The sequence below is a fragment of the Scleropages formosus genome, chromosome 9 (genome assembly GCF_900964775.1).
Source record: "Scleropages formosus chromosome 9, fSclFor1.1, whole genome shotgun sequence".
NCBI classification, from domain to species: Eukaryota; Metazoa; Chordata; class Actinopteri; order Osteoglossiformes; family Osteoglossidae; genus Scleropages; species Scleropages formosus.
Genome location: NC_041814.1, coordinates 31,011,674 through 31,027,649, shown reverse-complemented (window position 1 = coordinate 31,027,649; position 15,976 = coordinate 31,011,674). Strand labels below are relative to the sequence as shown.

At 40.1% G+C, this 15,976-nt stretch overlaps 2 protein-coding genes across 2 annotated transcripts in view; both read left to right on the top strand.

Moving 5' to 3' along the window:
• LOC108929563 (tripartite motif-containing protein 16-like) overlaps nucleotides 1-14,897 on the top strand; it is a 36,902-nt gene extending 22,005 nt beyond the window's left edge. The window contains exons 3-7 of the mRNA XM_029254515.1: nucleotides 12,786-13,019; nucleotides 13,177-13,336; nucleotides 13,464-13,514; nucleotides 13,640-13,699; nucleotides 14,353-14,897. Of these exons, the coding sequence (XP_029110348.1) occupies nucleotides 12,786-13,019; nucleotides 13,177-13,336; nucleotides 13,464-13,514; nucleotides 13,640-13,699; nucleotides 14,353-14,897 (1,050 nt within the window). The remainder of the gene's footprint in view (nucleotides 1-12,785; nucleotides 13,020-13,176; nucleotides 13,337-13,463; nucleotides 13,515-13,639; nucleotides 13,700-14,352) is intronic.
• LOC114911313 (E3 ubiquitin/ISG15 ligase TRIM25-like) lies at nucleotides 10,072-12,770 on the top strand. The gene is made up of 2 exons (XM_029255088.1): nucleotides 10,072-10,647; nucleotides 12,580-12,770. The coding sequence occupies exons 1-2, from the start codon at nucleotides 10,072-10,074 to the stop codon at nucleotides 12,706-12,708; spliced, it is 705 nt and encodes a 234-aa protein (XP_029110921.1). The 3' UTR covers nucleotides 12,709-12,770.
• Nucleotides 14,898-15,976: the final 1,079 nt, after the last annotated feature.

Here is a 15,976-nt window from a genome sequence, read left to right as displayed (position 1 = left end):
ACTATGCTACTTACATCTGTCAAATTTCTTTTATTATAGAGCGACAATATTGCATTCAATAGCAATAATAAGCAGTCATGTGGGAGACTGTGGCTGTGCTCATTTTCTCAACCTGTTTTCCTGTGAGTGAAACTCTGGATAATGGTAAGGTCTCAGTTTACCCTGTTATCCAGTTGCCCTGTATGAAGTATCATCAGTATCAGTTCCATCCTGTGTGACGTGTCTTTTCTTACAGTTTGTTTTCCTCATGCTGTGATGGACCTCGTGTTCCTGGTCGAAGGTTTTGAAAATGTTAGTCCAAAGGAGTTCAGCAAGGTCAAATCTTTCCTCTGTGACTTGGTGGATTTCTTTCATGTTGGTCAGGAGCAGGTGAGAATAGGACTGATCCGATATACTTCAGCTGTGCACATCAAATTCCATCTTGCAAGTTCTAAAAACACAACAGAACTCAAGACAAAAATTCAAAACATGCGACAAGAAGGTGGAGCCACGGAAACTGGAAGTCCCTTTGACTACTTGCAAATCCACCTAGACGCAATCGCAGAGGCAGAAAATATGAGAACCCACAAGTGGGTTCCCCTGGCTGTAGTGATAGTGTCCAAGAATGACAAGAAGCCATTTCCAGAATTTGAGGAGTATCTCACCCGTGGCATCCTAGTGTTACCAGTTTCACTAACATTGATTACTGAAGATCGCAGAGGTTTTTTTCGTTCTTTTTTGAACAAAGAGATCATCAGCCAGACTCTGTGTTACACTGCCGATAGGCCCACACTGCAGCTGTATCCAGGTAATCTCACTTGTCAGTTGTTCAGTGACAGTGTCTCTTCCTCCATTGGTTAAACCTTGTTTTAAGTTTTTACTTCTCTCCAAAGTGGATTACAGTGATATTTAATAATTACATAGCTGACATCTTTGTGAAAGGGGGTCTTACAGTGGCTCTGAGAAGTGTTTGCCTGCTTGGATTTTTTTTATTATCTGTTGTTTTACAATTGTGATCCTTTCTGGATATAATTGGGTTTCTTTTCTTCCAATGATAAATGGTTAAATATGCATTGATGTCAAACTGAAAACATGTTTCAGGTTTAAAGTTTTATTATCATATGTCCTTGACAAAACAGCAAAATTCTTGTGCTACAGATCTCTTCCTACAGAAATGTACATTTGGGAGGTGGCAGTGGAAGGTTATAAATAAACAAGAAAGAAGGTGCAAAGATAATGCGATACAATAGTGCAATTTATTTTATTGGGGTTATAATATAGGGAATGGATGTTTGCATCTCCAAATAATATTAACCTGCCCTCTATTTTTGGGTCAGTGCAGTGGTTAGGGTGGCTGCCATTTTATTTAAAATTTATTTTTTTTCTGTGTGTTTTATTCATTTTCCCTTTGTTTATTACTTGTCAATGTTTCACCACTGGATGCAGCCCATGTAACATTCAACATATCTTAGTCTGTCTGCAGGGAGCAGTGGTGGACGTCATCTTTTTATTGGATGGGTCAGATGCCATTACTGCTCAAGAATTCAAGTGGATCAAGGACTTCCTTTTTACCCTTCTGAGCAGGTTCTATATGCATTTGGATCAAGTTCAGGTTGGACTCTCTCAGTACAGTGACACAACTCGGACAGAGTTCAGCCTCAAAACCGATGTCAACCATCTACGATTTCAGAGGTTCAGTGAAAGACCAATGACCAGCGTCGAAACCTACAAAAACAAAGATCTGGTGCAGTGGCTCATCTGGAACATGAAGCAGATCAACGGCACCAAGACAATGACTGGACAGGGTCTGGACTTCCTGCTGAAGCACCAGTTCAGTGAGACTGCAGGAAGCAGGATCAGTGAGGGGGTACCTCAGATTGGGGTGGTCATCACTGGTCACCGCTCCACCGACACGGTGAAAGAGAAGGCCGAGGAGCTGAAGAAGAAGGGAATCACACTCTACGCCGTCGGGGGAAGGGATGCAGCTGTGGAGGAGCTGAGGGAGATTGTCAGCAAACCAGAGAACATGTACTTTGTGTCCAACTTCTCCAACCTACATGACATCACTGAGAACATCATCCAGTCTCTGTGTGATACAGCAGAGGAAGGAAGGAACCTGATTGTCCATCTTCCTCCAGGTAAAAGTAGAGCTTAACATTGTCCATAAATCACCAAGTAATCTTCCCTGTGCTGGAGATTTTTTATATGGTACTGCATGATTAGCTGTCATCACTCATCTTCTGACAGTAATAAACACTGAACTCATACTGGGTATGAATGGATTCTCTTGCAGATCCCTATAGTCTTACGGCAGACAGCCAGATAACTGTACAGAGAGGATGGTCCCTCGATATCCAGTGTCATTATGATGAAGAATATAGAGATTATGTGAAATACTGGTGCAGGATGATAACTCAGTCATCATGCACAACCATAGTGAGCACTGACACTCCAGAGAGAAGAGGCCAAGTGTCAATCACCGATGACTCTGCCAAACATGTGTCCATGTGACCATGAGTGACCTGCAGACGATGGACTCTGATGTTTACTGGTGTGGAGTGGAAACAAATAATACAGAAATCTATATGGCATCTCTGAACCTGACAGTTACTGCAGGTAAGATGTCTCATTTAGAAACATACTGCTTGCCTTTATATTCCAGCATTTAAGCATTTATTGGATTCTTGAACAGAAAATATTTAGTACAAGAAGGTTGTACGGTAAAATTCCTGAATGGATCTGTTTTGTGTAAAAAGTGTATTTTACCCAGGGGCTCTTACACAATGCTTCCCACAAAAAATACACACACTCACACACACACACACACGCCATTTGTCCCCAAGCAGGGTCACCATGAGCCAGATTCTAAGCAGGCAACACAGGGCATAAGGCCAGAGGGGGAGGGGACACACCCAGGACAGGACATCAGGCCATCATAAGGCACCCCAAGTGGGACTCAAACTCCAGACCCACCAGAGAACAGGACCCAGTAAAGCTTGCTGCGCCACCACTCCCTCTGCCCACACAAAAAGCTTCGTAATGTTTTTTTGTATTTTTTGTTGAACTGATGAGATCTCTAAGTTTAAAAATTTTTACATTCAGGTGCTGTTGGAGTGTTCGTGTTTAGCAACATGTTGACTGGTAAGACAGGGGAAAATGTGAGTGTCCAGAGTTTCTACAGTGAAAGAAATAGAGACCAGGAGAAGAAATGGTGTAGGAGAGGGGACTGGAGCTCCTGTCTGATAGCAAGGGGAAACAGGACGTCCCAGGACAGAGTTCAGCTGGAAATCGATGACAGACGCCGTCTTTTCACTGTGACAGTGAGGGGACTGGAGAGTAATGACATGGGCTGGTACTGGATCACTGCTGGAGACCAACTCCTCCCAGTGCATATCAATGTGGAGTCTGAAAATACTGGTAGGTAAACAGCTTATACTCAAGAATTTTACGGAAAATATGCAAAGGGTGGATTTATTTATTTGCCCCGTTCAAAGATTCAGGGACAGCATGGTTGTACAGCAAGTAGCATTGCTGCCTCACCGCACCTAGGTGGAGTGAACCTGGGTTTGATCCCCGCTAAATCCATGTGGAATTTCTTATCCCTGTTTGTGAGAGTTTCCTCCGGTTTCCCCCTGTAGTCAAAAGACATGCAATTCAGGTGTTAGTGATGCTACATTGCTCTTAACTCCAACTAATGGGAAGTCCATCTTAAACCCAAGTCGGAGTAAAATGGTGGGGGTTGATGTCAGGAAGGTCATCAGGGCGTAAAATCTCTGTTCCAACTACACCTGCAAATGCTGGAGCACTGAGAGGTGAAATGGTTATGTACGTATGGATGTAGCAATCGTCCCATTCATAATATCAGTGTTAAATATACAGTCATGAATGGACCAGTCATCTGCTTTCAGTTAAAAATAATCCATCCTTCTCCATAACAGTACACAAGTTGCATCGTATAATAACCCTACCACTGAAAATGACCCTTCGACAAGCTCCATCCCGCATGTGAGTGGATCTTAATTCACAGTTAAATACCTTTTTCACTGTCTTCATTTGACATACTCAGTCATGACACACTGGTATTCATGGGGACATTTTAATGTTTCATAAGATTCTAAACATTAATTTTTCAAATGGAAATCTACATTTCTAAAACTACATTCCTTTGTTAAAAGAATAAATAAACAATTTATATGTAACGTGGGGGTGTGGTGGCGCAGTGGGGTTGGACCGCGGTCCTCCTCTCTGGTGGGTCTGGGGTTCGAGTTGCCGGGTAGGCTCCGGTTTCCCGCGAACCCGTATGGGACATGCGGCCCAGAAAATGGGTGTGTGTGTGTGTAAAGTGATAACCTGATTTCTTAACTTCAGAGGTTTTTAGTATGGTTTTAAATCATTTATCATTTATTTTACAAAGCACATGTATTGTTTTCAGCACAAACCTTGAAAATCTCAATTGAATCTACAAAAATTATTAATTTTTTAGCATCGCACAAATAGAAAATTGTTTAATAGGGAAGCCATTCACATTTACCAGTGTAAACAGTAAACACCTGGATCTCTTCCTGTAGATGGCACATTCTTCACACGGTGCTGCATGTTGCTACTGTTCTCATCTATCTGATGTGCACGGCTGTGATACAGAACTACAGTAAGTAGACCACTTCTGATCATTAACTTTAACTTCAACAGTAGCTGTATCTACAATGCAAATATTTATTTCCCATTAAAGGAAATTAAATAGACCAGTTGGCAAAAGTTGAGATCTCAGCATTTGAATGAATGAAGTAGCTACATAAGAACAGGCCATTCATCTTTTTAAGTTTTTGAAAGTATCTCATGGGGTTTGTGACTGACACAGAATCCAATTTATGAAAGAGATTACAGCTTTTCAAAATAGTTTTCACATCTAAATACTACATTTTTAAGTTGCCTATAGTGAATGTGCAACAGCAAAAGAGTTATTGTTCAGTTTTTAATGTCATTTTTTTTATGCTGATGAGGGACATATGTGTGTCTATTTGCACATCTTCTGTCTGGTAGATCTCATTCTTTCATTCTGTCTCCTCCCTTCCCTTCAGGACAACAGACTGTGACAAATGTCCATCAGGAAGGGTCTGGAATGAGGAAAAATTATGAGGAGCAGGTGAAATTGAGGAGAAAAAATTAGTTCAAAATCTGAGATTTCCTCAGAAGCTGAACTGGTTAATCACTGCTTACGGTGTTTGCTTATCTTGCTTTACAGTTCTGTAAATTTATACTAATTACTGGTTTATAGTTCTGTTTCATTTCATATTTTAATATAAGATTGTTGTCAAATTCCATATATTTGTGGTGATGAAAATTCTCACATACACCTCCTCATTGCATCTATGCAAAGTTTCTGCCATAACTGAGCTAATAATTATTTATTTAACAATATTTGTCAAAGTTTAAAGCACACATCTGAGTGCGTTCTGTGAGAACTAACAGTCTTGGCAGATCTTTCCTGTCTTGGTATGATGTCTGTCAAAAAAGGGGAAATTTTCAGTAGCATAAAACAGCCGTGTCTGTAAATACACACTCATCCTGAGAATCACAGGGCAGGCTGGATTGCATGCAACAAGCAAAAGTCCAGGCTAATTATAATATTATTATGTGATTGGTTTTATATATGCCACGCCCATGCCGCCAAGCCAACGCGGAACACCTGGGGCGCGGCACAAACTGACGCATATTAGGCAGCGTCAGAGCAGGAGCTGATGCGGAACCTTGTTCAGCCTTGTGACTTGCAACCGCCTTGCTGTACCTCAACTCCTTCCTCATCTCTTACCCTGCTTCTTAGTCTTCGTGCCTCTTCACGATTATCGACCTCTTGTCTGTGTACCGACCTTGCCTTTTGGATTGTCCTTTCGACGATGTTTACACCTTAGAGACCTATTGCCTGTTCTGTGACGAAGATTCTCGGATTTCCCTGAATAAAGCCCTTATTCCACTCCGCTCTTGGGTCCTCCACTTCCTTCCGGAACCAGCCATGACAATATGTGTATATATACATATATAATGTATGTAAAATGTGATAATGTATATCATATACGTGTATATATATATATATATATATATATATAGACTTCAAAATCAAGATATTTCCAAGATTCTATTAGCATATTGTTGCCATTGTTTTGTGTAACCCATGATGTTTGCTGAGTGGCAAATAGTGTATGAGAAAAACAGATACATAATGTTGAGCTGATATCCAAATATTCGTCAGTACGGGAAATGAATTAAAACTCCAGTAAGAATAAACAGAATGTATTTTTTTTTTTAAACTTGTTAACCACACATGGTGCATTGGTGCATTGATATTAATGATGCCTTGCTGTACATCCACTGATGCTAATATTCATAAATAATTTGATATGTGGATTGCTTTGCCAAATAAAATCTTTTGAGAATAAAGACAGTGTGTGACAATACGGTGACTGATTGCCGGGAGCTACCCAGCAGATTGCAGCACACCTATTTTCACACTCCCGATCAATCATTTAATTTCACGGGCCTTTAAAAGAAGGAAGAGAACAACGGGCAACAGAAACATAATTCCATTGGACTACTTTCTCATGTATTCAACTTTGCTGCGTACACTCTTACTTTTAAGTAAAACACCAAACCTGAGTTCACTTCAATACCTCTTTCAGTTTGATCAAGATGTACACCCATTCTTCAGATTCTTCAGGGTCAATTTGTTCTACAAATTAGTTACCTGAATTTCCATTGCAAGGAATGGGGCTTGTACAATATAGTCCAGATGAGAAGCAGAGGCGCCTCATCCATGGTGGTCGAGTCACTCTAACCTTAACATTGTCAGTTGCTTTAGAGAAAGGTGTCAGGTAGATGTAGATCTTTGCACCACCATGGCAGCTGCCTTGTTCTTCCAAGAAGAAGATGCACAGAGAAGAACTCTCATTTTGGCCAGGCTTTGTTATGGGGCTCTTTAAGTCAGGCGACAGCATCAGGGAGAATGGAAATCAGAACAGCAGGCAGATACTCAGACTCCATCTCCTTCACCCTTGACCTCTAGTCCATCTCCATCTCATGCTCAAAGGGGGAATCTCCTCACTATGGTCATAAGTAAGGGGGGGACACACTGTGAATCTTAAGCGATTGCGTGTGTGTGCGTGCATCTTGTTTATATGTATATATACAGTATACAGGCAGAACTTGATATAAACTACTGTCCATCAACAGAACCTACATATCAGGACCTGTGCTACCTGTTGTTCCATCATGACACCTCACAAATAGGTAAGAATGATAAACTAGCATCACATCAGAGCTACTACATGAATTCTTTTTCGTGTCTCAGTGTCGCTTTCCATGAGTCAGAAATTTACCTGTAATGTTTTCCTTACTTTACATATTACATTCAATACCACACCTGAGCAGTGGTCTTGCCCAAAACGAAAAACAGAAACTATCCAAATGACCTTATTGTTGAGAAGCCAGAAAAAAATGTGAACATCCACACCGTGAATTTCAAGAGATGGAGACAGAGGTTACTCTTTAGAAGCGCACGTTAATAGTTTTCCATGGTTTCTTCCCATTGCCTATCATCCATCCACCTCAGGGCAAACAAGTTGTTTGTCTGACTTATGTATACACAAGTCGGGTTTTGAATAAATATGCAACCTCACCGCTGTGAGCGCAAGGAGAAGTGCCAATTCTCTACCAAGTCTGGCTTCAGTTTTCAGGTTCTACTTTCTGCTACTGAAAATGAATGTATACGTGTAAATGTACAAACAATATTAACAAATGAAACATTAATTCACACTCAGTTATCCAGTAGTTTGTTGTGAGAAATAGGATCATTTCTTTCTGGAGATTCCCTGTGTATTCACCCGGTTCTGGAGATCCCTCTTGGACTGTATTATTATCATCAACTGCTAATACTGTCGTAAGGTAGCAAAGAGTGAGGATCCTTGTCTTTAAGGTGTTAGTTTCTGCAAACATCCAGATCCAGTTTGATGTTTCTATGATATACAAATTTTTTTTGTATTCTGTATCACATGTGGGGGGTGTGGTGGCGCGGTGGTGCAGTGGGTTGGACCACAGTCCTGCTCTCCGGTGGCTCTGGGGTTTGAGTCCTGCTTGGGGTGTCTTGTGATGGACTGGTGTCCTGTCCTGGGTGTGTCCCCTAACCCTCTGGCCTTACGCAATCTGTTGTCGGGTTAGGCTCCTGTTCCCTGCGACCCTGTATGGGACAAGTGGTTCTGAAAGTGTGTGTGTGTGTGTGTGTTTCTCTTATTACATGTGTGGCTGACTGCAGATTGCAATCCACTGCTGGAGAATCACACACACACACACACACACACACACACACACACACACACACACACACACACACACACACACACACACACACACACACACACACACACACACATTTTCAGAACCGCTCGTCCCATACGGGGTCACGGGGAACCGGAGCCTACCCGGGAACACAGGGGCGTAAGGCCGGAGGGGGAGGGGACACACCCAGGACGGGATGCCAGTCCATCGCAAGGCACCCCAAGCGGGACTTGAACCCCAGACCCACCGGACAGCAGGACTGTGGTCCAACCCACTGCGCCACCGCACCCCCCCTGCATGGCAATTGCCCCCTCGAGGCCTGGCGTCCCTCTTTTTTCTATCTATCTATTTATTTATTTATTTTTATTTTCCCCCCCTCTTCTTGCTGGAGAATCAAATATTCATATAATTAAAGTCCACAACTCACGTAAACAGGATGTCTTTAGAGCGTAGGAGGAGACCTGCGTCATCAGCTTCCACAGAGCTGCGGTCGCATTCAGTCCCACAACCGTGACATTAGTTTGTAGAGTCATCTTGACACCCTGCATTACATGTAGTTTTCCAACTATTAATTTCATTATTGAAAATAAATGTAACATTTATTTGTCGTAAGAGAAAATATTTAAAAAGTCACAAAAGAATTTACAATAATAAGCAGATTCTGACTATATTTATTACAGTTTAAATATGTGCTGAGGTTTTGTTACCACTTCCTACATCCTGTACTGTGGCTACACTGTCATTCTGAGGTTGGAAAGCTGCAGCGTGAAAACATATGCAAGCATCAGATAATTACCAATTTCATCATATTACCTGCTCTGACCTTTGATGAGATTATTAATGAAAATATTTCTTATTAAAAGCAAATGTTAAAATAATATTGTTTTAAATAAACTTATTTAAAGGGCATTGCTCAAGTAATATTAGGTAAATAGTTGACCAAATGATAAGCAATGTTGCATCCTATCCACTCAGCTGCGCAGGGGAGTTTTTGTGCTGTTAGGTAGCAGTTGAAAGCATGGTTACAAAAGCAATGATGAATCACTGAAAGGCAAATTAACTGTTTAACTAAATTAAACAACATTTTATTTCTCATCAATGACATAAAATGAATAAACATATCATCTAATAAAATGCACTCTTTGGATTTTGCTCACATGTTGTGGATCTGTTGTGGATTTGGAGAAAAGTGTCTGCTAAACAGATCAATGTAAATGCACATCTGTACTGCATTTCTGACAGAATGGAAAAATATGAATGTTGCTTAAAATTAAATGTTATTTTATGGATAGTGACAGGAACTGTTTTTTTTCTCATGTTTCTACATTACATTTATCTGATACTTTTCTCCAAAGAAATTTACAGCATTTAGCTACTCTAAAAAATTACTTATTTATACAGCTGGGTAATTTTTACTGGAGTAATTACCTTACTGCAGCATGTCACACCTAGAGATGAGACTTGAACCTGGGGCTAAAGACAGCAGCTCTGACCACTACACTAGCAGCTGCCACATATGCTGGATGTTGGATCCTGGACTCGGAAGTGCTCATCTGGGTCACAAGCGCCAACGTGTTAAGACTCACTAGTCTGGAGCCACAAGGTGCAGCAACAACATAATCAGTGTGTCAATGCTCAACCTGCTCTGTGACTGGAATCTGCTACAAACCGCAATATCCTGCAGCTCTGAAAAGTACCAGGAAGTTCCTCCTACTCACACATAAAATCAGATTCAAAGAAAAGAAACCTGTCTATCTGTGCAGGAAAATGGCAGAGTCTGGTGATCTGCATGAAGATCAGTTCCGTTGCTCTATATGTCTGGATCTACTAAAGGATCCTGTCACTGTTAACTGTGGACACAGTTACTGTATGACCTGTATCAAAGGGTGTTGGGATCAGGAAGATCATGCTGGTGTCTACAGCTGTCCTCAGTGCAGACAGACCTTCAGCCAAAGACCTGTTCTGGGAAGAAACACCATGCTGGCTGAAGTGGTGGAGAAACTGAAGAAGGCAGAACTCCCACCTGCTCCTGTTGATCACTGTTATGCTGGACCTGGAGATGTGATTTGTGATGTCTGCACTGGGAGGAAGAACAAAGCCATCAAGTCTTGTCTGGTGTGTCTTGCGAATTACTGTGAGACCCACCTCAAAATTCATAAGGGGCATCGACACAAAATGGTCAATTCGATTGGAAAACTCCAGGAAAAGATCTGTTCACGTCACAAAAAATTGCTGGAATTTTATTGTTGTACTGATCAGCAGTGTATCTGTTACCTGTGTAGAATAGTTGACCACCGAGGCCACGATACAGTCTCAGTAGGTGCAGCAAGGACGGAGAAACAGGTAAGAACTTAGAAATCAGTAAAGTTGCACTTCAGTAATGATTATACTGAAATTTTCACATGATTTTCATAATAGTTACTTGATAAACAAATTAATCATGTGAAGTACTTGCAGATATCAAACAATTATTATATTATAAAGCAAATTTGTATATACTATGTTTGCTCCCGTGGAAATATTTAATCCTGTGATGGACTGGAGTCTTATTAAGGGTGTGTTCTACTTAACCTTGTGACTTGCATATGGGGTAGGCTCCAAACAGCAACAATCCTGACTTAGAGAAGAAAGTCTGGAAAGTGAGTGAGTGAGTGAGTGAGTGAGTGAGTGAGTGAGTCAGTTGAATTACTTCAGTGAGCGAGTCACTCATTCACTCACTTGAAAGAACTACTTGTCCTAATTCAGGGTTCCAGAGGTCCAGAGACTACCCCAGAAGCCTATAAGTACTAGAATGGAGAGGGTACACCCTGTAAAGGTCACTGCTCTGTTGCAAGGTTCCACTGGAATGAACACAAGAATAATAGTAACACAGAATGGTAAATGGTAGCGATTACATGTAAAGACTATGAAAAGTACATTATAGTATTTCAAAAGTGAGCAGGAAATCAGGCCAAGGGCTGGAAATGAGAGCTGCTGAAAGCGAGCTAACCGACAGCTTTCTTCAAAACTTGGCAAACTGCTGATTGGCAGATTCTGCCACCTGAGAAGAACAGAGCTTAAATCTCTAACAGCACATACTTTTTTTCACCACTGCTGGAGTGTAGACACTTGAATTCAATAGTAAAACAAGATTTACCGAGGCTGAGAAAAAAACCTGGAAGAACTCATTTCCACAGGGATATCAGACAGGGGCAACTGCTATGAAAGCTGGTCCCCCCTCCACCAAATTATATTGTGCTATAATCCAAATACGCACATTTGTGCATACCCTATTACATTCTTCTGTTGCAGCTTTTTCATTTCGACAGGGTGGGAAACAATGAAAGCTGTTTCAGCACAAACGTATTAGCACACTGGGTCTTCAATTTCTGAGCACAAATGGGAGTGGAAATATTCTGATAAATCTAAAATCACTTTAACGGCTACATGACATTAAATAAAAACAATAATAGTTACATTTGCATTTACTCATTTAACAGATGCTCTGGCCCAAAGTGACGTACATCTCAGCAAAAGTACAATTTATGCATTACATTAAGAGTAGACATATTATTAATAGAGACATAACTTCACTTATTCACAAGTTAGATTCTCTGAATACCACAAATAATACTATAGTACATTAAAATTTGCTGCATCATGCTTATATATTTATTCCAGTTTCATTGGCTGTTCTGAAGCCTATCTTGGAAACACAGACCAGGAGGCAGGGCACAAGTCCATTTCAGACTTTTTAAAATGATCTTTTATTAATTTGAAACAACTTATTTAAAAATTACAAAAAAACACGTGAACTCTAAAACCTCCTCTTCAATGAATCTGAAGAGAACTGATTTTTAAACATGTTCAACATTTGTCAGCATCTAGGCATTTATGTTTGCTTTGCCATCTATATAATCAATGTAATAATCAAAATACCTCTTGATTTTGTTGCTAGGTTCTGTGGCTGTTAAGAAATTTAACCACTTTGACTTTAAACTTTTATATTAACTTTGTCATTAAGATTAAAACTTATTTAAATGACAAAAAATAAAAATGTAATCTCCACAATTTCCTAAAAGTCAAATTCGACTTGATACAAATTCAACGCATTTTAAATACATTTAAAAAACAACTAAATGTTTTAGTAGAAACTAGCATGCCATGATGTGTATTGTAATTCACTTTCACTAAATTTATTTGTCATTATTACTGATTTATTATCTTTGTTATTTACTTACTTTTATTTTATTTATTTACTTTCTATGTTACTTGCTTTGTTTGCTATATTAATAGACAGGACTCCAGCAGAGAATACAGCAGCGAGAGAAGGAGGTGCAGGAGCTGAGAGAGGCTGTGGAATCACTCACAGTGAGTATGGAGCAGAGGAGAAGACAACAGCTGGCTGCTGGAAGAGCCATTTGAGGGCTCAGTCAGGGCTCTCCTCCAGTCCCACAGTGAGGAGACCAGAGTCAAAGTGTCTTTCTGTGTGTCTCCAACAGCGCTCTGCACAGGCAGCAGTGGCGGACACTGAGAGCATCTTCACGGAGATGATCCGCTCCATCGAGAAAAGGCGCTCTGAGCTGAAAGATATGATCAGATCTCAGGAGAAGGCTGCACTGAGTCAGGCTCAAGGACTCCTGGAGCAACTGGAGCAGGAGATTGTTGAGTTGAGAATGAGAAATTCTGAGCTAGAGCGGCTTTCACACACAGAAGATCACATCAGTCTCCTGCAGGTAACATCTATCATTTTTGACTGACAAATAGACATACAGAGTTTTTGTCTCACACAAAGCTGCCTAGTGGAACTATTCCTGACTCTTTCCAGAAATGATAAATGACAGGAAACCTCTGTCAGCCCTCTTCTTTATCTGTGTTTTCCATATTCTCAAGATCTGCAAGACATTCTGCGTCACTGCTTCACCTGGAGAGTTATCTAAAGTTTCTGTAAGCTCATGTTGCTCTTTTGGGGATGTAAGCAAGTCTGTTTCTGAATTAAAAGATGAATTGGAGCGCATCTTTGGCAGAGCATTAGCCAAGATTTCAGAAAAAGGTCAGTGGTGCAAAGACATCTCATACTGTCCACACTTCTGAGCATCCTTGTGAAAGTGACAAAACATTGCATCAGTTATGTTTGTCTTGACCGTGGGTTCAACCTCATTATTTTTATATCTCCACAGTGACAGAAGTCTGCATTCTAGGATCTAGGAGCACAGGAAAAATCTTGAACCGTGAGTTTTTTCTCCCCAGCTTTTATGCCTTTGTAACAATTAAAAGTGTCCACACAGCATGTATGCTTATATATTAAAAAAAAAAAAAAAAAAACAATGATTTTCTCACTTTTTAATCTTTTCAGCAATAAAAGAACAGATCTTACAAACATCAGAGACCAAGAACCGGACAAAATTCTTACAATGTGAGTACTTAATCTTCTGAGTGAAAAATATATTGTGTATGAATACACACAGGACACAGTGTCTAGCTAGTTACACACATAGCTCAGTCCGTACAGTTAGTGAGTCATAATTGTCACAGAATGTAAAACATTCACACAGGATCAAGAGGTTCAGTAGTATGTGAATGAAAGAATGAACAAGAGGCACGATCTCAGTGACTTTTAATTTGTCATGACCATTGGTGCCCGCCACACTGGTTCAGTGTCAGTTGTGTAATACTCAGAAAAGAAAAGAAAAACATTATTAGAAAAAAATCACTCACACAGTCTGAAACTGCTTGTCCCAAGCGGGTCGCAGCAAACCGGAGCCTAGCACGGCAAAACAGGGCACAGTGCTAGAGGGGAAGGGGACACACCCAGGATGGGATGCCAGTCTGTCACAACGTACCCGCAGGAAGGCTTGAAACGCAGACCCACCACAGAGGAGGACCTGGTTAAACCCACCGTGCTAGCATGCCCCCCTACTAAAAACAATAAGAAAAATAATAATGTTAATTAACCTACTTATGATTTAAAATATGATTATCAGTACAGGCAAATAAAAGGTTAGCAGGCCTTTCAAAAAAGGGAAAAGCAAATTAATTTATATTAAAATCTCCTTTCTTCTCCATTAGATGCCTGTCAGCTTACGATGGATCCCAACACAGTGCATAAACACCTCTGCCTTTCTGAGAGGAACACGCTGGTGACCTGGGTAGGGGAAGTCCAACCATATCCCGATCACAAAGACAGATTTGATTCTTATCTCCAGGTACTGTGTAGAGAGGGTCTGTCCGGCCGCTGCTACTGGGAAGCTGAGTGGAGTGGGACCTGGGTTCATATAGCAATGTCGTACAAAGGGATCAGCAGGAAACACAATGATGCAAAGAGCTGTCTGGGACGGAATGACAAGTCCTGGAGTTTATATTGCTCTCCTTCATGTTACTTTTTTAGGCATAATAATAAGGAAACTTCAGTACCTGTCCCCAGTTCCTCTAGAATAGGAGTGTACCTGGATCACAGGGCAGGAACTCTGTCCTTCTACAGTGTTTCTGACACAATGGCCCTCCTCCACAGAGTCCAGACCACATTCACCGAACCTCTCTACCCTGGTTTCTTTGTTTATGGAAAAAGTTCTCTTAAATTGCTTTCAGTTGCAGTAAGAAAGAAAGCAGAATAGTCATATTAAAACCAGTTAATGTTAGTTTCTTAATTAATTTTTTCATACTTTTATAACTTTCACTAACAGGATTAATGAGTACATGTGCAGTTTGTCAATGAATAGTTCATACTATTTTGGTCGAGACTGAGAACACAAGTACATTCCTCATTAATAATTAATTGATCATGATCTTTTTTTAAGAAGAATTAATGCTGAAATTTGTACAAGTCTGTTGAATCTTTCATTTGAAACTTACTTAAGAGTTGAGAATTACTCTGAGCTTCAAATATGAAGATGGTGGTTATCCTGGCTGGGTAAACCCTTTGTGGTGTGCACATGGTACTTAGAAAATCATGAGAGAAAGACTATGAAAAGTATTGTTAAGATTCTGCTGAGATTTATTTTGAGATCTTTCGTTTCAAGGTCTCAAGTATAAGAAAAAAAATATATATTTTCTTTTTCCTGGCAAAGAAGATATGTAAACACTTCTATACCTACGCATTTATTAATTTCCTAACATCTATCTCCATGATGTAAATAACAATTAACTTGAGGATTTCAACTCTTGCTTTCCATTTGATTATTTCATTACGGTACAAAGATGTGGACAAAACAGAACAGCCACACTAAAGCACACATTCTGGGAGATGATCTCTGGTGTTGGAGAGTTTGAAATCATGATAAAGGTCAATTATGGTCAATGTCATTCATGATAAAGCAAAAGAAAATAAATAAATAAAGAAAGAAATAAATAATGCCTGTCATGCATTTATTTCACAGCAAAAGGATATTTCAGAAATGTAATAAAAGAAATTTTATTTTGGTATTCGACACTGAAAAACAAAAATGAGAAAAATAATTTCATGGAACATTAAGCATATGTCTGGCTGTTGATGTAACAATTCACAAGCGTAAGCAAACCTGCTTACACTGGCAATGGCATCTTGGCACCCTAAAAAGAGAAGTAAAATATTCGTAGGACATTGCTAAAATACGTTGACAACAAGATGAATGGAGAGAAAAAAAAGGGGATTTGACTACTTCATCAAGAAGTATAATGTGTGCCACATAGGTCCCGTCCATGAGGTTAAAAGAGG

Coding starts and splice junctions, on each gene's coding strand:
- LOC114911313 (XM_029255088.1), top strand. CDS start 10,072: ATGGCAGAGTCTGGTGATCTGCATGAAGATCAGTTCCGTTGCTCTATA. Junction 10,648..12,579: donor CAGCAAGGACGGAGAAACAG/GTAAGAACTTAG, acceptor CTATATTAATAG/ACAGGACTCCAGCAGAGAAT.